Genomic DNA, 21,755 nt, shown 5'->3' with positions numbered 1-21,755 from the left:
AACCCTCAAGTTTTTCAAAATAATTTGCCTTCGGCTATAGTTCTTTCTAGAAAAATAGGCAACAAGAGAGTCGAGAGCAACATGTGGCAACTCAATAGGGTTTATAACCAATAGGAGCTTCAAATGCTCTCCCTATTTATTGACAAACACAGCGGATGCTCAAAAGATAACCAAAAAGAAACGACAAACAAACACACATGCATATGTAATGCAATACTTGAAAGAAAATCTAGTTGCTTGTTAAGTTTGATCTAAGGTTAAGCTTTTTCACACGCTTTTCGGCGGTTATCTTAACCATGTTAGATAAGCCCTAAGTGCATTACTAAAAATTAAACATGTTTTATATTACAATGCAATGCAAGGGATAACACAAGCTCATTTTTTAGTGAAGTTACTTAGGTCAAGCACATTGAGATCATTCCTCAACCGACAAAAAGTAGCATCATCTAGTGGTTTTATGAAGATATCTGCTAAATGATCATCGGTCCTTACACCTTTTAGGGATATATCATTTTTAGCAATATGATCTCTAAGAAAGTGATGATGCATATCTATGTGTTAGGTGCGAGAGTGTTAAACTGGGTTATTAGCAAGTTTTACCGCACTCTCATTGTCACACAAAGGAGGTATATTTTTCTAGAACTACACCATAGTCTAGAAAAGTTTGTTTTATGTAAAGGATTTGTGCACAACAAGCACCCACGGTAATGTACTCCGTCTCGGCGGTGGACAAGGCCACACTATTTTGCTTCTTAGAGGTCCAAGACACTAGTGATCTACCAAGCAAATGGCACCCTTCGGCTGTGCTTTTTTTATCAATTTTGCAACCAACATAATCCGAATCGGAATAGCCAACTAGTTGGAATCTAGTTCCTTTGAGATACCAAAGACCAATGCTTGGTGTATGCTTAAGGTACCTAAGGATTCTTTTAACGGCAACCAAGTGAGCCTCCTTAGAATTAGCTTGAAATCTAGCACACATACACACACTAAATATGATGTCGGGCTTAGATGTGGTCAAATATAGCAAGCTACCAATCATAGAATGGTAGAGAGTTTGATCAACCAATTTACCTCCCTTATCTAGGTCGAGATGTCTATTAGATTGCATTGGTGTCTTGATTGGCTTATATTCATCCATTTTGAACCTCTTGAGAAGATCATTGATATATTTTTCTTGAGAGATAAAAATTCCTTCTCTCATTTGCTTGACTTGAAAGCCAAGAAAGAATGTAAGCTCTCCAATCATAGACATCTCAAACTACTTTGACATCAATTCACCAAACTCTTTGCAATAGTCTTCATTTGATGAGCCAAATATGATATCATCAATATATACTTAACAATTAAAGATCTCTCCATCAAGCTTCTTGGTGAATAGTATGGTGTCGACCTTCCTAATAGTAAAGTCTTTTTCAATGAGGAAATCCAAAAGACGCTCATACCAAGCTCTAGGGGCTTGCTTTAGCCCATATAGCGTCTTGGACAACCTAAAAACATGATTAGGATATCTAGGGTCTTCAAACCTAGGAGGTTGATCAACATAGACCAGTTCATTTATGAAGCCATTTAAAAATACACTTTTAACATCCATTTGATATAATTTCATTTCATGATGAGATGCATATGCAAGAAGGATATGAATGGCTTCAAGTCTTGCAACCAGGGCAAAGGTCTCTCCAAAATCCAACCCTTTAACTTAAGAGAACCCCTTTGCAACTAGTCTTGCCTTGTTTCTCACAACGATGCCTTGATCATCTTGCTTGTTGTGGAACACCCACTTTGTTCTAATGACTCTTGCATCTTGTGGTCGCTCTTTAAGTGTCCAAACTTCATTGCGGGTGAAGTTGTTCAATTCTTCATGCATGGTATTTATCCAATCCAGATCTCGAAGAGTTTCTTCTACATTCTTAGGCTTAATGCAAGAAACAAACGAGTGATGTTCAATAAAGGAAGTAAGTTTTTGTGAGTCATTACACCCTTTGAAGTACTCCCTATGATAAGATCTTATGGATGTGCTTGAAGTATAGGAGAATTTCTTCTATCAACTACTTGAGGAGGTGGTTGTGGAGCATCAACATCTTGAGCTTGTGCCACCATTTGGTCATGAGAGATATGAGTACCTTCATTTTCTACTCTCCTATTTTTATCATCATCTTGTGGCACATTTAATAGAGGGTGGATCAATCACTTGAACATCATCTTCATCATCTTTGGGCTTGATGTCTCCAACCAGAATATTCTTCATGGACTCCATCAATGGTTCATCACCTACATCATCAAGATTCTCATGTGCTCCTAGAAAGCCATTGATTCATCAAATTCCACATCATATGTTTCTTCAACCAATCCGGTGGTATGATTAAATACTCGATATGCTTTGGACTTTGATGAGTAACCAACAAGAAAATCAATATCACAACGTCTTTGGAACTTCCCTAGGTGTTGCCACTTCTTATAGATGTAGCATTTGCAACCAAACACCCGAAAGAATGAGACGTCTGGCTTCTTCCCATTGAGCAACTCATAAGGGGTCTTGCTAATAAACTTTTGGAGAAATAGACGGTTGGATGCATAGCATGCGGTGTTGATGGCTTCCGCCCATAGATCTTGAGGTGTATTATACTCATCAAGCATTGTTCTTGAAATGGTGATTAGTGTCCAGTTCTTTCTCTCTACTACACCATTTTGTTGAGGAGTGTATGTTGCGGAGACCTCATGCTTGATCCCAATTTTATCACAATATGCTTAAATGTTTGTGTTGTCAAATTCTTTCCCATTGTCACTTCTTATCTTTTTTAGCTTCACTTCAAATTCATTTTGTGCTCTCTTGGCAAACTTCTTGAAACATGTGGCCACTTCGGTCTTATCATGAATGCAGAACGCCCAAGTGTATCTAGAGTAGTCATCAACTATCACAAGACAATAGACGTTGCCTCCCAAACTCTTGTAAGTTGTTGGTCCAAATATATTCATGTGGAGAAACTCTAACAATCTTGTTGACATGTAAGCTTTGGTTGGATGAGTGTTTGCAACTTGCTTGTCTGCTTGACATGCACTACAAAGCTTGTCCTTCTCAAATTTCATATCCTTCAAACCTCTCACCAATTCATTTTTCATTAACTTCTTGAGTGAACTCATCCCAACATGTGCAAGTCTTTTATGCCAAAGCCACCTAAGTGATGTTTTGGTGAATAAGCATGTCTTTAGGTTTGCATCTTCGGAGGTGAAATCCATTAGATATAGGTTGTTGTATCTAAAGCCCTTGAATATAACTTGATCATCATCTTTCTTTGACACAACCATTTCCTTCTTGGCAAATAAACATTGAAAGCCAATGTCACATAATTGACCAACGGATAGCAAGTTGAAACTCAATGAAGCAATATATATCACATTTGATATTGAGTGGTCATTTGATATTGCAACTTTGTCCAACCCTTGTACTTTGCCATTTGAATTATCACCAAAAGTAATCCTTTCTTGACTATCTACTTCTTCATCTAGTGAGGTGAGCATACGAGGATCATTGGTCATATGTTGAGTGCAATCACTATCAATAACCCAATGACTTCCACCGATCTTGTAGTTCACCTACACACACAAGATCAAGCTTGTTGTTTAGGGACCCAAACTTGATGAGGACCCTTCACTTTCTTAACTAGAGACTTAGCAACCCAAATTTGCTTAGGCCTATTCTTGTTGGGTGGACCTAAGAACATGACTTTCATCTTTCCACTAGAATCTTTTCTAAGCATGTAGTGAGCATTGAAGGCAAAGGGTCTAACATGCTTGGGCATGGGTTGTGGTGGTGGAGTTTCACACTCATGAGCAAAGTGACCTTCTTGTCCACACTCAAAGCATCTCTTTGGCTTAGGCTTTGACTTGTATTGTTGTTGATGTTGAGCTTGAGCTTTCTTCTTTTGATTTGCCAAGAACCCAATATCACTTCTATCCATCTTTATTATGATGTTCATAAGTAGCTCACTTTAGAGATATTAGCCTCTTATGAACTTGCTCAAACCGGTCTTGAGATGTTTTTTCTCCAACTTGAGTTTCATGTTTTCTTCTCTAAGTTCATCATGATTCTTCTCCATCTTGAGTCTCTTATTCTCTTCTCTAACTATCTCATTCTCAAGAGCCATATCATGATCATTGTCAAGATTCTCTATCACTATTGTGTTTGCGGTTGATAGCTTTTTAAGATCCTTCTTGAGCTTTTCATTTTTATGCTTGAGCTTGACATAATCATCATAGTTGTCAGACTCAACCACCTTCTTGCCTTTGCTACTAGAACCTTGCTGAAAGGTCCTAATGGCTAGAGGGGGTGAATAGCCTATTAAAAAATTCTACAACAACACTTAAAAATGGTTAGACAATTATGAGGCGAAGCAAGTATTGCGCTAGCCTACTAAAAATGCAAGCCACCTGCCACAATTTTAGTTTTTATTGTCTCTAACTACACAATGGCTATGGCACTACACTAAGTTAGTGTGCTCTCAAAGACTAACTAAAGAGCCACACTAACCAAACTAACAAGCTCTCACAACTAGCTACACTAAAGAGCTTGATAACTAGTTTGCGGTAATGTAAAGAGAGAGAGCAAGATAGTTATACCACCATGTCGAGGAGTGAACCAATCAATCACAAGAATCAATATCAATGAAGACCAATCATCTTGGAATCAAATAATGAACACAATGATTTTTTACTGAGGTTCACTTGCTTGCCGACAAGCTAGTCCTTATTGTGGCGATTCACTCACTTGGAGGTTCACGCGCTAATTGGCATCACACGCCAAACCCTCAATAGGGTGCTGCACAACCAACATAAGATGAGGATCACACAAGCCACAAGCAATCCACTAGAGTACCTTTTGGCTCTCTGTCGGGAAAGGTCAAGAACCCCTCAGAATCACCATGATCGGAGCTGGAGACAATCACCAACCTTCACTCGATGATCCTTACTGCTCCAAGCTATCTAGGTGGCGACAACCACCAAGAGTAACAAGCGAATTCCGTAGTGAAACACAAACACCAAGTGCCTCTAGATGCAAACACTCAAGCAATGCACTTGGATTCACTCCTAATCTCACAAAGATGTTGAATCTATGATGGAGATGAGTGGAAGGGCTTTGGCTAAGCTCACAAGGTTGCTATATCAATGCAAAATGGCCAAGAGAATGAGCTTGAGCCGGCTATGGCTTCTTACTGCACTGAACACGGGGCGACCGGACGCTCCGGTCATATTGACCAGACGCTAGTCCTCAGCGTCCGGTCGCGCAATGCACGCCACGTGTCCCTTCTCTTCAAATACTGAGCGCCTGATTCCAATGGTCAAGTGATGACCGGACGCGCTGCTGCCAAGTGATCGAACGCTGGACCTCAGCATCCGGTCGTTTCCAGTAAGCATCCAGAAGCTAGAAATTATGACCGAACACGTCCGGTCATGCTCGACCGGACACACCTAGCATCCGGTCACTTAACGTCATCATATGTCAAACTGACCGGACTCAGGCCCTGAGCGTCCGGTCATAAGACCGAAATGCGCGCTCTCTGCTGCCACTGACCGGATGCGCCAGTCCAACCAAGACCAGCGTCTGGTCACTTACAGTGGCCTCTGACTTTTCTATCTAGGGCATCGGTGGCACCGTCGGACTGTCCGTACTCTATGGGTGGACACTTCACCGGTGAAGTTTCTAGCCCTTGCTCAAATGTGCCAACCACCAAGTGTATCACCTTGTGCACATGTGTTAGCATATTTTCACAAACATTTCAAGGGTGTTAGCACTCCACTAGATCCTAAATGCATATCTAATGAGTTAGAGCATCTATTGGCACTTTGATAACCGCATTCCGATACTAGTTTCACCCCTCTTAATAGTATGGCTATCGATCCTAAATGTGATCACACTCGCTAAGTGTCTCAATCACCAAAACAAAATGGCTCCTACCATTTATACCTTTGCCTTGAGCCTTTTGTTTTTCTCTTTCTTCTTTTCAAGTCCAAGCACTTGATCATCACCATGGCATCACCATCATCATGTCATGATCTTCATTTGCTTCACCACTTGGAATATGCTACCTATCTCATAATCACTTGATAAACTAGGTTAGCACTTAGGGTTTCATCAATTTACCAAAACCAAACTAGAGCTTTCACTTACTCAATGCTCTCAGCAATCAAGTCATCACATGATGTAGCTATATCAATCTTAGCAACATTGTTAGTAGCATCATGCGGCTCATTTGACAATAACTCATGAGAAAGAACAAGATTGTCATGGTTAATTTTGAGATTAGTGTACTCTTCTTTTAGCAAGCTGTTACTAGTGATGAGCTCATTATGTATCTCCTCAAATTTATCATGTTTTTCTCTAAGCTCCCTTTTAGAAGTTTTGAGCTCCTTGAGTTTGGATGACACAATTTTATTTTCTTCTCTAAGCTCATCACTAGCTTTTTTGGCTATGTCATACCTTGCTAAGAGTGAGTCATTCTTAAGTTCTAGCTTCTCATTTTTTGCTTTGTCTTTCTAATGATTTTAGTGTATTGGTTTAACAATTTGACAAGATCATCATAAGAAGGCGATTCAAATTCTTCATCACTATCACTACCATTTTCATCATCACTAGCATTGTCATCACCATTACTATCATCATCATTTTGTACCTTTCGTTCATCCTTGGCCATGAGGCATAGATGTGTAGAGGATGATGACGGCGGTGTCGATGAAGATAGTGAAGAGCTAATCAGAAGAGCAGCCATTCTCCTTCTCATTTTCACTTTCATCATTGGATGAGCCACTTGATGATTCAATGTTCGTGAGCCAATCACCAACAGTATAGGCCTTGCCATTCTTCTTCTTCTTTCCATCTTTCTTCTTGTATGGCTTGTTCCTCTTCTTCTTATCATCATCATCACTTGAGTCATCTTTCTTGCCCTTGTACTTTTTTTTATACTTGTCTTTCTTAGGTTTGGGGCATTGATGGGCTAGATGACCAAGATCTCCACAATTGTAGCAATCTATTTTAGAGATGGACTTCCTTCTACTACTAGTGAAGAATTTTTTCTTCTTGCCATCAAACTTGGCACCATTCTTGTTTAGCTTCTTAAGCATCTTGGCGGTTCTTCTCACCATGAGAGCAAGGCTTGCATCATTAATCTCATTATCACTTGAGCTATCATGATCAACTTTTGCTTTGCCCCTCTTCTCTTGGCTAGCCTTGAATGCCAAATCTTTCTTCTTGGTGGAAGAAGAGCCATCTTATGATGTGCATGTACATCTCATGTGCATTGATATTCCCCAATATTTGAGTTGGCGTAGCGGTGGAAAGATCACCTTGATAAAGCACCGTCACAATATGCCCATACTTGTCAATAGGGAGGACACTCAAGATCTTTTTCACAACATTGGATGGTTGCATTTGAGTGAGTCCAAGCTCATTGATCTCCTCTACAAGAACATTCAAGCGTGAATACATTTCATTAGCACTTTCACTAGGAAGCATTTCAAATGAATTAAGCTTCTTCATTACAAGGTGATAATGTTCCTCACGCTCAATCTTGGTTCCCTCATGGAGCGCACAAATGTCCGACCATAGTGAATAGGCATCTTTGTGGTTCCGCATATGGTTAAAGACATCCTTGCAAAGGCCTCTAAAAAGAGTGTTTCTAGCCTTTGCATTCCACTTCTCATAGTGAACTTCATCACCTTGAAGGTTAGCCGGATCCCTAGGTGTTGGGAAACCTTGTGAGGCGGCTCTAAGCACTCCAACATCTAAAGCATCTAGGTACGCCTCTATGCGAATTTTCCAATAAGAAAAATCATCTCCCTCAAAGACGGGAGGGGGTCCATCCTCGTGGGACATCTTGCTCTAGGTGATTAAGCCTAATTTAAGGAGCATGAGGCTCCGATACTAATTGAAAGGATCAAGATGCCCAAGAGGAGGGGGGTGAATTGGGCTAATTCTAAATTTCTTTCAAAAATTAAGCCCTACACTTAGCCCATTTCATCCCCTTATGCCTAGAAGTTTCTATTGTTCTACCGTACAAAAGTTTTGCACCCTAGATCCCAATCCTCCTCTAGCATGGCAATTCTAAGAATGTAAAGACATGAATTGAATTGCTCAAATGTAAATGCTCAAACCAAAGAGAAGGAGAGGAATGCGGTGATGTTTTTCTAAGGTATCGAAGAGTTGCCACTCCCTACTAGTTCTCGTTGGAGCACCTACGCAAGGGTGTAGCTCCCCCTTGATACGCGCAAGGATCAAGTGCTCTCTACTTGCCGATTCTTTAACACTCCATCGCGGTGAATCGCCCACAACCGCTCACACCATGACTTGGGTCATCCACAAGCTCCGCTGGATGATCACCATGCTTCTAATCACCACCAAGCCATCTAAGTGATGGCGATCACCAAGAGTAACAAGCACAAACTCTCACTTGACCAAGATAAGCCTAATGAGAAAGGTGGATGCACACTTGCTACTCCCTATGCACTAATGAGGTCCTTAATCTTGGATTATCAAATCTCAATCACCCCACTAGGCTCTTGCTCTCTCTTGCACTACAAAGGTATTTCTCAGCTGAACAAATGGGCAAGAGAGCTAAGTTGGACGAGCAGGAGAAGTATATACACCCCCACTTTAAAACATAACCGTTATTGTCCAACTCAGTAGTTTTCGAGGTGACCGGACGCACCAGTCGAAGTGACTGGACGCTACGTGGCATCAGCTTGTCAGGGAAGGTTGTTGGAGTGACCTGACGCTGGCCAGCGTCCGGTCAACATCCACCGGACGTGTTCGGTCAGGAATTTTGGTCTCTGGACCCTCTCTGACGTTGACCTGACGCTGCAAACTCGGCATCTGGCCGTTTACTGTTCAGCGTCTGGTCCCCTCTGACAGTGAGGCCCTACTACTATAGATACGACGAGAGGCGTGTTTGGTTCCAATCACTGTACAGCATCCGATCGCTCCTCAGCTTCTGCTGTGCGCGCTGATCACTGACCGGACACAGCAACACCTATGAGTCCGGTCATCACTAAAACAGCGTTCGGTCAATACTTGACACTCCATTCACTTCCAATTCAAAATCCTTTGTGAATGAGGTGGACTCCAATTTATCTTTGGGCTATTCCTGAGCTATCTTGTGCTAAGTTTGACAAGTGTGCACCACACCTAACCCATTAGACTTATCTAGGTCAAGCTACTAGTTCATACCCACTTAATAGTATGGCCAAATGAAAAACAAAGTCCTAAACTACTCTAAGTATCTCTCCAATGCCAAACGACATTTAGAACTAGTCCGTCCTTAACCTTGTCGTCCAACCTTTGAAAACCGAAACGATTTCCATCGATCGGGCATGAAAATCATAATTGCCCAAACAATCATCATTACCATGACCTAACTCAAGTTGCCTCTGCAAAACACACGTTAGTCATAGTAATCTCGTGTCGTCATTAATCACCGAAATCCAACTAGGGGCCTAGATACTTTCAGGTGCCAAAACTGGATGACCCATCTTTCACTGCCACAATGCAACTACTAGTAATGACTAGTGTTTTGTGGGGGTATTTATACCCTTTATTAACTCTCTCCTTTGAGGCTGATTCCTGGTAAAATTAGATACATCCTAAGCATTGTGAGAGCCTCACCAACCCTCTATTTGTGAAATTGTGTGATTCAAGCTAAATCCTAGCGTTGGGTTGGGATCAATTGAGTTAGACAACAAACCAAAGTCTCGAGCACTTGCGGCAAGATGACAATCTCATGAGCACTTATATGCATGGAGCAAGAAGGTACAATCGACTACTTTTGGTCCTAAATATAATGGATTTCGAGTGGTCCTAAGTCAAACTAGCATATGTTTGCCAAAATTTATAGAAAACAAAAATGTTTATGCTATTAACTAAGCATCATTAGATACATTAATATTTTTTTATAGTTTATCTCTTTTGTCGTAGATGGCAATACTCTTCTCTATAAACTTGATTAATAGTCTGTTTGGCTTAGCTGTGAGCTGTGGGAAATTTTAAGCTATGGAAAAACTATTATGAGATATGTGCTATGAAAAGGTTGGAAGCTGTTTAATTGAAACAACTATGAAACCTGTCTCCCTCTATGTCTCCGTTGAAACAATTGTGAAACACATGTGAAACATCTCTCTATTTTCACCTATTCGGAAAAGCTAGAAGGCAAAGCCGAAAGTAGGTTTTAAGGCGTTGCAAAAATTGTACCAGTGAAAGCAACAACTTTTGAAAAACAACTCAGCAGAAGCACTTTTTAGAAACCAAACCAAATACAACCTAAATCTAGGATAGTTTGACTAGGACAAGCATTATATAAAATCTATCAAATCAATTTTTAGAAACCAAACCAAACATAGCTTAAATCTATGATAGTTTGACTAGGTCAAGCATTATATAAAATCTATTAAAACTTATCATGGAAGTTCGTTGTCGACGAGAACGTCGTCTACCACTAAAAATATAACGCTGTTAAATTCTGGAATATTCGCAAACACGGAGAGTCGAATCCAGGACGCTACTAAGGCTCTTGTAACCAATAGGCTACAAGCCCTTCACTAGAAACACCATTAGTTTAAGCTAGAAATACTCTTTTTTAGAAAGCAAGCCAAATCAAAGACATAAAAAACACAACCACTTGGTTCTAATTTTTCACACCAACCTCATGTTTCAACAAGTTTTGTTTGCAAATATATTTCAACAGGTTGTTTTTTAATAAATAAATATAACATTTCGGCCTTCAAAATTCACAAATGAATGAATATAGCTATTAGAACAGATCATGATATTTTACAACACTCCACTATACATACAAAGCCATTAAGATATAAAATAAGACAAAGTAATAAAGCAACTTAAGTCACTGTACTAATCCGATTTCACCACCTATATAACAAATATATTTCATCAGATTGTTACTACAATGGTCCACCGATCTAGCGTTTGGAGTTAGGACTCCTATTAGCAAAAATCTACGAATCTATAATAATATTTTGTCCTACTGTCAAAGTAGGGAGAGAACGGATACCTGCAATTACGAAGACCAAGGCTGGAAAACCAGAGCCAACTTCTATTCTTTTCCCACCCTTCCTATCTCTCCTCACCCACCACCCCGAGATCTCCCCCTTCTCTCTCCTCGAGCCGTTTCTCTCTCTATCTCTTTGATCCGGCAATGGCCACCCCCGCCCCTGCCACCGCCGGCGAGCTCCTACGCGTGGAACCCCTCGAGCTACGCTTCCCCTGTATGCCGCCCTGCTCTCTCCCGGTTTATTCTTTTCTTCTTGGTTTGGAGGAAAAAAATCCGTTTTTTTCCCCTTCTTTCCGTGGGCGCGGATCGATTGGCTCCTGACCTTGCTTGGTGTTTCTCGTGAGCAGTCGAGTTGAAGAAGCAGATCTCGTGCTCCATGCAGCTGTCGAATCACACCGACGACTACATCGCCTTCAAGGTCCGTTTGTTCTTAGCACCCCCCCTCGCCCTCTATTTGGTTGTTTTTCCTAGAGATGGATTGAGACCATGCTATTTGGGCTGCTGTGCTACCTGATGGGTTTTTATGGTGACATTCCCTGCAATTCTGTTTTACATGAAATTGAAACATCGAATTTGACCATCCAAAATTGGGGCCCTCTAGATTGTTCTGTGATGGCGGGCCCTCAATTTGGACTTTTACTGTATCGACGAAAGTTACGTGATTAAAAAAACTTTAAATTGTCTGTTCTATTCATACTTGCATGTCTTGCTTGCTCACACTTTGGAGCTATTTGAATTGCATTGCTAATATCTTTACATTGAGGTTTGGCCTTTGGAGGGGTCACTTTGTTTTCCTGTGAGACCGAACTATTAAACTGTGGTAAAAATGCCTGTTCAGTGCAAAAGAGAAGTGTCGACCTTGGTGATTTATTCACCAGTTAGAATTAGCACTGATGTTATTTTTCTTAGAGGTTGCGATGCATTGTGATTTAATCTGCCATTGATGATTGAACATACGATGATGTTTTTTCTTGCTATTCTAACAATGGTTAGTGTGACATCTTTGTGCTGTTTAACTGCTTATAGTTTGATCTTGAAAATGTAAATATCTGTTCAAGGAGGACTTATCGTTCCCATATATTTCTTGTTTGACTGTTTCTTTGATTATCCAGGTGAAAACTACAAGTCCAAAGAAGTATTCAGTGCGGCCCAACACTGGGGTTGTCTTGCCACTGTCTACCTGTGATGTTGTTGGTTTGTGACTCTTAGCATTTACCAAAGCGATATGTGTTTGGGCAAGCAATCATCTATTCTGTTGTTTTGACGTATTTATCTGTACTGTTACAGTTACGATGCAAGCACAGCGGGAAGCCCCGCCTGACATGCAGTGCAAAGATAAGTTCCTAGTCCAAAGCGTCGTTGTCCCTGCTGGTATAACTGTGAAGGATGTCACAGGGGATATGGTAATATTTCTTTCTTAAACGTTAATTTGATGAAACACTACATGCATACAAGGATAAGGGCATCAGTTGTGGGATTATTTTTTACATAGATAAAATTGTCTTGTCTTCATAGCACTCTTTATCTAAATTGACTTTAGATTGCAGCTATATTGAAATCTCTGTGGTATTGATTGTCGTGTGACTTGATAGTTTACGAAGGAGTCTGGGAATAAGGTGGAAGAGGCCAAGTTGCGAGTGACCTATGTTGCTCCTCCACAGCCACCCTCTCCAGTTCCAGAGGAATCTGAAGAAGGTTCTCCATCTAGGGCTTCTGAATCAGAAAATGGAGATGGACCTGCTGGAGGATTCACCAGAGTGAGTTATTGTTACCGTTGAACTTTGATTTACCCATTTACCATTTTTTATTGTTTGGAGGATAATGTATTTCTGAAACCATTGCAGGCACTGAGAGAGCGCATCGAGCCTCAAGACAAATCTACAGAGGTCAGTTACTATTCTGATTAGTATAAGATATTAAGATTTCATAATAGAGTTGGCATCTTTTATACTTTATTTCCTTTACTTTGTACTTTTCTCGTATAGTCTCATATACTTTGGGAGTGTTGGCATTGCAGGCTGGAGCTTTGATTTCCAAGTTGACTGAAGAAAAGAATTCCGCGATTCAACAGAATCATAGACTTAGACAGGAACTTGTAAGTGAAGCATAGCATTTTTATCTTTCTATCATATTAGGGAACTTATCGAGAATGATCTAACTGTTTGACAATATATCTTTATTCCCTTTTTGTTGTCATCTCATCAACAGTTGTAGAGGTAGTCCTTATAGTTATATCACACGAGATATCTGTTCAAACATAAATTTTGCTAAGAGAATTCTGTTGTGCAATGCATGTTTTTCTATACCAAAAACACTGTTATTTGTAGATACAGTTTCCCCTTTTGCGACGATTTGAGTGGATTTGAATGTGTTCAGAATACTGAAATCTATTTGATTCCCATACTAATAGATTACAATAATACTCCGTCCATCTATCAATATAAAGAATATTTAGTACGGGAAAATTCTTTCAATTAGATTTTGACCTCTAATTTCTCTTATGATATGATATATTTTCAAATGAAATCAACACCATCTCAAAAGTACTTTCAACACGTATCTATTGGTGCAAGTTTTGTACACTAAACATGTGTATGATTTGACAAGACTTTTCATTATTCAAAATATATATACCTTGCACTGATGGATGGAGGGGGTACCATATAAGCACCATATGCTGGTTTTCAGTAGAGATGCCATCTTCTTTCACGCAAATCCACTAGTACCACCAGCGATATGCATGTTCATGAAAACTCAATATGCATTTAGCGTTAACACTTAACAGTAACCTGTAGACTTCAGGCATGTGGTCTTCCATCTTCAAGCTCTTGCTCTCTAGTTCTTGTGATTGCCTCTCGACGGCAGCCTCAGACTCGACAGAGCAGGCTAGAAAATGCCGGAATCGATTTCCCCACCGCCCAAATCGAGCTCTCCGCTGCCACAGTCAAGGTCTCCCATCACCCAAATTGAGCTCCCCCCCTCCCCCGAGCTCGAGTACAGGCGTGTTTGGTTAACTGCTCCCGCAGTGTATGCACCAGTGTGTGCGTATATTCTGGCAGAGAAGCATGATTGGTTGCCTGCTTCTGCTACAGTGTTTTGCATGGGTGGAAGCAAATCTATGCGCCCCGTTCGTTTTGGCTTGTTTGGCTTATAAGCCGTACTTTTTCAGCCAACGAACAGTACTTTTCTCTCACACCAAATCAGCCAACAGTACTTTCAGCCATGGCTTATCAGCCAAACAAGCCCAAATGAACAGGGCGATGGTTGGATGCAGGCATCCACGGATGCACTCGTTTTGAGCATCGCTGGCCAGACAGGCCTGGTGGATGCAGCAGCAGAGTGAGGGGCCCACGTAAGTCTCACATGCTGAACAGATTGCATCCGCTCATACAGGCAACCAAACATCTTAGTATTTTTGTTTGTATCAGCTCATGCAACCTCACCAAACACTTTCTTTTTTAGAATCACCCGCTTAGCTTAGCCTGCTTCCCTCCGGCCAGGATACATGATGCAGGTCTATGAAACACCATCCTAGCAACCAAACACACCATACACTTCTACCTAATCGAGCTTCACTGCACCGAGCTTGAGCTCTCAGCTGCCCTAATCAAATTTCTTCTTGTCGTGCTTGAACTTCCCCTTGACTGAAGTCCCTTCCATTGTAGCAACCTCACCCTCCTTTTGCTGCTTTACTGAGCAAGGGAACCAAATTCTATGCATCTTGTTTGTGCCAAGCCAAAGTAGGAAAGGTTTCAGATCACAGCTGAGCAAGGGAACCCTTTCCTACTTTGGCTTGGCACACTAAGGGCGTACCCAGTGCAGAGAGCTCCCGCTCTGTGCGGGGTCTAGGGAAGGGTGTCAGTGGCAAGCCTTACCCTCGCCTGTGCAATGCGAGGAGACTGCGACTCGAACCTGGGGCCTTCCGGTCACAGGCGGTAAGACTCTACCGCTTGCACCGGGGTCTGGGGAAGGGTGTCAGTGGAGGGAACCCTTTCCTACTTTGGCTTGGCACACTAGAGTCACAGAAATGAAGAATGGGCTGGGCGCAGTTAGCCTTCCACATGTGTCCTAGAGGTTATTAATCAGCCTACTTGCAAAATAAGCAACGACAAGGTTGCTTAGAAACTCCCTTCCTAGATCCCACTATTTGGGGAAGCTTTCAGCCACTGGGTACACACCTTTACACTGGTTCATTCACAAACCGAACAGGCCTTTTAAGGCCAAAATCGACTTTGTAAGATATGACATTGATTGGGAAACAGGATAGAAACACCACATATTCATTTTTTTTTCTTTGTTCTTTGTTCATTCTTTGTCAATTTTATGTATCACACAAACGAGGTTGAGTTGGGCGTTGAATTTTTTATATGCCTGTCCATCATCAGCTCACTAAATGTAAGAGTTTTTCTATTCTAAACACGTTTAATGAAGGATTTTTCACAGTTTGATGACGGGGTGTTTCCGTTGATTATACTTAACTTCATTCATATCAAATGCTGACTTGAAATCAGCTTTTTAAAAGCCACGATCCATCCAGATTCTAGAATTAAGTTCCCAAAAGCCAAAGCGCAAACAAACAGGCTCTTAGTCAACCAGCACCCAAGTGATTTGCATTGGTCCTGTCTTAAGCAAAGAGTTTTGAAAACACAGCTAATCTTCTTTTACTGATTCACGGAGTAATATTTAATATCAAAAGTCGTTCAACTGTTGCCAGTGCCTACACTATGCATTTTCAGGATATAGTCGATTTTTTTGTATTTTGACCCAAACTTCAGGATATAGTTCAGGGTATAGTTGTTTCCAAATTTCTTCTATTTGGCCCAAACTTTATGTGTGATTCTGCTTTTGAGTCTTAAAACATATCCTATATTTGATTAAGATCATGTGCCACTTCATATTTTGGCCCACCGTCTACCTAGTAAAGCCAAAGAATTGCACCAAGAACTACCTGAAGAACAATTATTATCTCCTTGAGGACAACTACTATTTTATATCACAAGGGACATACAAGGGGACATCCCTTGGTGTATGCTTTTCGCGGATGATGTAGTGCTAGTTGATGAAAGCCGGACAAGAGTGAATCAAAAACTAGAGTTATGGCGGGAGACTTTGGAGTCCAAAGATTTTAGACTTAGTAGCAATGTTTTCAAGCCGTCCGATTAATCACGATTAATCGTCCTAATCAGTCCCTGCTGACTCCCAATTAATCGTGTTTGATTGTCCTAGTCGGTCCCATGGCGACTAGGTTCGATTGGACGACTTGAAAACATTGCTTAGTAGAACTAAAACTGAGTATATGAGATGTGACTTCGGCACTACTACTTGGGAGGAGGAAGATATTATTAGTTTGGAAGGTCAAGTAGTGCCTAGGAAGGATACATTTCGATATTTAGGATCAATGCTACAGAGAGACGGGGATATTGATGAAGATGTTAGCCATAGAATCAAAGCAGGGTGGATGAAGTGGCGAAGCATCTGGTGTCCTATGTGACAAAAGGGTACCACAGAAGCTAAAAGGCAAGTTTTATAGGACGGCGATTAGATCTGCTATGTTGTATGGTGCAGAATGTTGGCCTACGAAAAGACGACATGTTCAACAGATAAGTGTCGCGGAAATGCGTATGTTGCGTTGGATTTGCGGTCATACAAGAAGGGATCGAGTTCGGAACGATGATATACGTGATAGATTAGGGATAACACCAATTGAAGAAAAACTTGTCCAACACCGGTTGAGATGGTTTGGACATGTCCAACGGAGACCTCCAGATCCAGAGGCACCGATGCGTAGTGGAATCCTAAGCCAGAATAGTAACGTGAAGAGAGGCAGAGAAAGACCGAAATTGACTTGGGTAGAGGCAATAAAAGGAGACTTGAAAGTTTGGAATATACCGAAAGACTTAGCCTTAGATAAGAGTGATTGGAAAACAGCTATTCACGTGCCTGAACCTGCCTGAACCTTGATTGCTTCTGCTGGGTTTCAACTCTAGCCTACCCCAACTTGTTTGGGACTTAAAGGCTTTGTTGTTGTTGTTAAGCTTGTACTGCCATCTAGAAATTCTGGGGTTTTAACGACCTTTTCTTGTCAGTTGAGAAACTCAGTATTTATTTGTTTCTGTTTCATGTGGCAGGATTTGGTGAGACAGGAGATCAGCAAGAGGCGTGGAGGGGGCTTCTCCTTTATCATTGTCATAATTGTTGCTTTGATCGGCGTCATCCTGGGCTATCTGATGAAGTCATAATTCTTTCAGGCTGTCCTCTGGCCATATCAAAGACAATCATGCAAGTTGTGTTTGGGAACTCGAAAAAGACTATTGAAACCAGATGTCTTGAAGTTCTCCTGCCTATTCGATATAGGAGTGCGTACGTGAGGAATGCTGAGCCAGCTTAAGCTTTTCTTTTTCTTCTTTTGTTATTTTTCGTTGGATTGGATGGGATGTGCGCATTGCTGACACTGTAACTTGGAAAATGCATCAATTGCTTTTGTTCAGTGTTTATCTTGCTGACGAAATCTGTCTTTCCCAAGTAATTTGCTGTTCCATTGTCCGGAAAGAACAAAGTGATTTCACCATGTAAAACCTTTGAAGGAGTCTCGTTGCAATTATCGCCTAAAAGCAATTAAAGTTTATAGCAGTTTGTCTGTTAAGTCTTCTGCAATGAATACCGTCCAATGTGATTGCAAAAAAGTTGCTGGTGCCTGGTTATGTAGCAATTTGTGTATGGCATTAGCCTCCAACACAATAGAGTTAGAGATTAGAGAGTGGCTATATGGTTTTTTCTAACCTGCAGAATGTCGATGCAGTTATGGCACCTGTGTCTGTACGAGTTTCAAAAATTGCTAAACACTGTAATAAAGAAAAACTGAACTGAAGAAATATGTACGCCAATGTTTCTTGAATCAACACTTTCCTGGTGCTTCAATTCAAAATTCTCTGAACCTTCTTCACACTGTTTGCACGTACAAAAGAAGGCCAACATTCCAAGTAAATGCAGAGCTGGCCATTCAGGTATAATCTTTGTACAGAAGGGTGGTTCGTCCTCCCTTTGATCTACCCTGATCTAACAACTATCACATACAATTACGTAATTAGCAGCAGTGCAACCAGTACAAGCCCGACCTTATTGCCCAACATATTTACAATACAAGGTGCCTAAAATGTGTCTATATTTGGGCTCTAGAGCTTTTGAGGTGTTCTCACCTCTATCTAGTAAACCTGAAAACTAATCTAAGCACACTTCTGCCTTCTATCGCCTCTATACCTGAACACACACAAAAAATCATCTGAAGTGGCATTTGAGCAAATCACTCAGCGGCCAAATCTCTTGGCCATCATAAAGGCAGTGGGAAGCAGCAACCGGCCAACTTCTTAGTAGGCATTCACTGGAACTACTTCCATGGCTCAACCAGCTTTGGATTTACACTTCATCTGAGTAGGTACCTTCTGCATCGGCGACGTCCTTGCTCACATTGGAAGACGTTTTTCCTTTTAGCTCGGCACATACAAGCTTTGTCAAGAGGAGCCCAGCAAGGAGAGCTGCTGCCATCAACATTGTGAACACAGCACTCCAGCTCTTGGATGAGATGTATCCTGTTAGCAAGGGTCCAATGGCAGCTCCAACAGACCCTGTCCCATCAATTATTGCTGTCACAGTGGCCAGTGCTCGGGAGTTGCCATTCAAAGAGCTGTGAGTGCCAAGGTCAGCTGACACTGCAGTTGTGATCAGGGCATAAGGCCCATTCACAAACATTCCAGTGATGAACATGAGGGAGATGTTCCACATTATCGACATGCTTCCATATGTGCGGTACAGGAAGAGGGCTGGTATCGCACAGTACATGAAGCTAGCAGCTGTGATTGCTCGCGCATTTAAACGATCAGAGATGTGACCGGCAAGGACTCCTCCCAACACACCACCAACATCAAAGATTGTTGATAAGCTGCCAGCCATAGCATCAGAGAGGTACTGACCACCAATACCTGAAACAAGTGAAGGCCTATTAGAAAGCATATTCCTAGGAACAGTTCCAGTTCTAGAAACAAGGGCTTCTAATATGTATACTGAACCATCAAATGAGAATAATGTCAGACAGATTTGAAGGTTGAATATGAAGACTTACGTGTATGGCTGATGTAGAACGGTAGCCAATACAGGAAGGTATATGCAACCAATTTGGAGAAGAAGAGGCAAAGAGCAAATGGCGCAACTCCAGGAATCCTCCATGCCTCTAAGAAACCCACTGCCTTATGTTTCACTTCTTGGCCTGGTTCCAAAAGGGGCTCCTTCACAGTGTCCTTCTCACAATTAAATTCACCACTGTCGATGTCTATCTCCATTACCTCAGGATTAACCGGCAAGAAAATATACACCATCAAACCAACAAGAGCCATGATAAGGCTGGGGATAGCAAATGACCAACCCCACCCAAACTTCAGGAGGAATGCAGCAAGCAGTGAGCCAGCTATATTCCCAATAGAAGTGTGTGCATTCCATATACCCATGATTAAGCCTCTCTTGCTCTTCCCAAACCAGTTACCAACAACTGCAACAACTGAAGGCCACCCAATTGATTGAAACAGACCAGAAATCATCTGAATAACCAAGAAATAGTAGAAGCTATGGACATTCAGCCAATATCCAGCACCAAAGAGAGTTGTGAATACGGCAGTGCCAATCATGCCAATTGTCAGAAAGATCCTTAAATCCATGCGATCCCCAATATGTCCAGCAAAGAACATCCCAATAGAATATACAGCAAGGAACGCAACATCAATCTCACCAAGTAATGCTGAACCATCAACAGTGTTAAATGGCAACCAGCCAATGTTAACAGCGTTGCTCGCGTGCAGTCGCCCCCAGTGGGAGAATCCCACCTTCGTCTGGGGATCGAGAGCGCTCTTAACGATACTTGTGATCTTCCGAGTCATATGAAAGCATGTGTATGCAAAGAATGTAAGGACCAGCACTAGTGTCTGGTACGTTCTGAGCGAACCAGCACCTCCAAATAACCGAAGACCAGGAGGTTTCCTACTCGTCATCTCTTGAGAGTGAGACATGAGAATATAAGATTGCTGAGAAAGGTCACAGTGCAGCTAGCGCCAGTTCAGGGACACCTTTCTGGAATCAACAATGGTTACCACCTGAAAGCAAGAAAGGAAGAAGCAATCAGGATAACAAGCGTGCAAGGAGCTTATGAATTCTATGTTGATGACTGAGACAGCAGATGTTATGCAACTCTTAGTTCATAGTATGCAATCATGCTCTAAAAGGTTGGAAAACAATGATCTTAATGCAGCCTCGTGCAGCTGTTTCAGTTACACCACGAAAAAGAGGAAAACTGATGCACGGAATGATCCAAAGCATCTCAGCATATTTCAGGAAACAAATTAATCTGTTTATTTAGTAGTCAAATTTAATGATCACAGGCGCAAGAGATTTGTTACTCTTGTTCCATAGCAACTGTGCCCTTGGATTAGAAACACACAGTGATTAAATTTGCATGTCCCTAAATGCCCCACTGATCAAAATTTCACCAAATTAGCGCCTTTCTTAACTCCTAATATTAGGCTAACTGCATCTGTAGCAGCCGATAAACTAAGACTTAATAACTCCCAAGTCTCAACTCTCAAGCAGCATACTTTCTGAAACCTGCACAAGAAGGAAGTTTCCATGTGGACGCAGGTAAAAAGCTGATTTTGACATTTCGACTCCACCGTCCTTGCAAAGATTTCACAAGTCCCGTCACAGGAGCTGGCCCCATCCTATTTCCAACTCAACAGGTACGATCTCAAACCTGACGTCCCGCAGTTCAGGGATGGAAAAACACCTCCCAAATTCCCATCAAATCCTTCACCAAAATTTCACTCAATTTCCACCCAAAACCCCCTAAAAGGCCTAAACCCATTACAGTAGTACAAAACACCACACCACCGTGAAAAACAATAACATCGAAGAACCAACAAAACAAACAAGCTGCGGATTCAGCCAGAATCGCCGCAGAGATCAAGAACAGGACAAAGCACGGACCTTTTTTAAAAAAAAGCGAGAGGGAGGGGGCTTCCGGAGCCCGGTCGATCTTCGCCGGATCGGAGGCGCGGCTACTGCCGGGGACGGATTGGGCGCCGCGCAGATGCACAAGCGACGCGGCGGAATCACGCAATGGGGAGGGAGGAGGGGGAGCGTGGAAAAGGAGAAAGCCTCGTGCCCGTGCGCTTCCTTCACGTTGGCGGTGGTGGTGTTCTCGAGCTCGGTTTGGGTGGTGCGAGTGCGAAGTCATCGAGCGAGGGCATTTATTGGAAGCTACGCCGGGAATTTACGGTGCTGCCCTTGGACGGAACTGCCCCTTGCTTTGGTGCTTCTCGGGAGTCGGGATGCAGACTAGTGGTTGCTGACACCACACGGCCACGAAAGGAAGCCTCTTCCTAAGCTGGCATCATGGCTCACGATGGTGTTTGTTTATCACTTTGGCATTTTGCTAAATCAAAGGCTAGGGCAATTAGGTAAACCGACAAACTATCATACGAAGTGGAAGTCCTGTTTGTAACTCACTAGCTCACTTGCGTGTTATGAGATCTCGCGTCCCATGACTCTAATCCACGTTGGAAGAAGCTGATTGTCTCGATTTTCCATGCGCTGTCCAATGTTGTCATGCCTTCTTCTTTTTTTTTTTTTGTGAAATATAATAGCTTCTATTGCGGTATGGGTGTG

General features: G+C 41.9%; 2 protein-coding genes across 2 annotated transcripts; one reads left to right on the top strand and one right to left on the bottom strand.

Moving 5' to 3' along the window:
* The first annotated feature begins 11,031 nt into the window (after window positions 1-11,031).
* On the top strand, window positions 11,032-17,676 carry LOC136501763 (vesicle-associated protein 1-2-like). The gene is made up of 8 exons (XM_066497302.1): window positions 11,032-11,265; window positions 11,399-11,469; window positions 12,164-12,245; window positions 12,339-12,454; window positions 12,644-12,808; window positions 12,896-12,937; window positions 13,069-13,146; window positions 17,180-17,676. The coding sequence occupies exons 1-8, from the start codon at window positions 11,196-11,198 to the stop codon at window positions 17,288-17,290; spliced, it is 735 nt and encodes a 244-aa protein (XP_066353399.1). The 5' UTR covers window positions 11,032-11,195; the 3' UTR covers window positions 17,291-17,676.
* A 261-nt stretch (window positions 17,677-17,937) lies between these two features.
* On the bottom strand, window positions 17,938-21,323 carry LOC136501762 (putative glycerol-3-phosphate transporter 1). The gene is made up of 3 exons (XM_066497301.1): window positions 21,075-21,323; window positions 19,168-20,188; window positions 17,938-19,027 (listed from the first exon to the last, which is right to left on the bottom strand). Exons 2-3 carry the CDS (start codon window positions 20,102-20,104, stop codon window positions 18,465-18,467), a joined length of 1,500 nt encoding a protein of 499 aa, XP_066353398.1. The 5' UTR covers window positions 20,105-20,188; window positions 21,075-21,323; the 3' UTR covers window positions 17,938-18,464.
* Between the last annotated feature and the right edge of the window lie 432 nt (window positions 21,324-21,755).

Source organism: Miscanthus floridulus, chromosome 13, assembly GCF_019320115.1.
Source record: "Miscanthus floridulus cultivar M001 chromosome 13, ASM1932011v1, whole genome shotgun sequence".
In the NCBI taxonomy this organism is placed as follows: domain Eukaryota; kingdom Viridiplantae; phylum Streptophyta; class Magnoliopsida; order Poales; family Poaceae; genus Miscanthus; species Miscanthus floridulus.
This window is presented reverse-complemented; position numbering and strand designations above follow the sequence as displayed.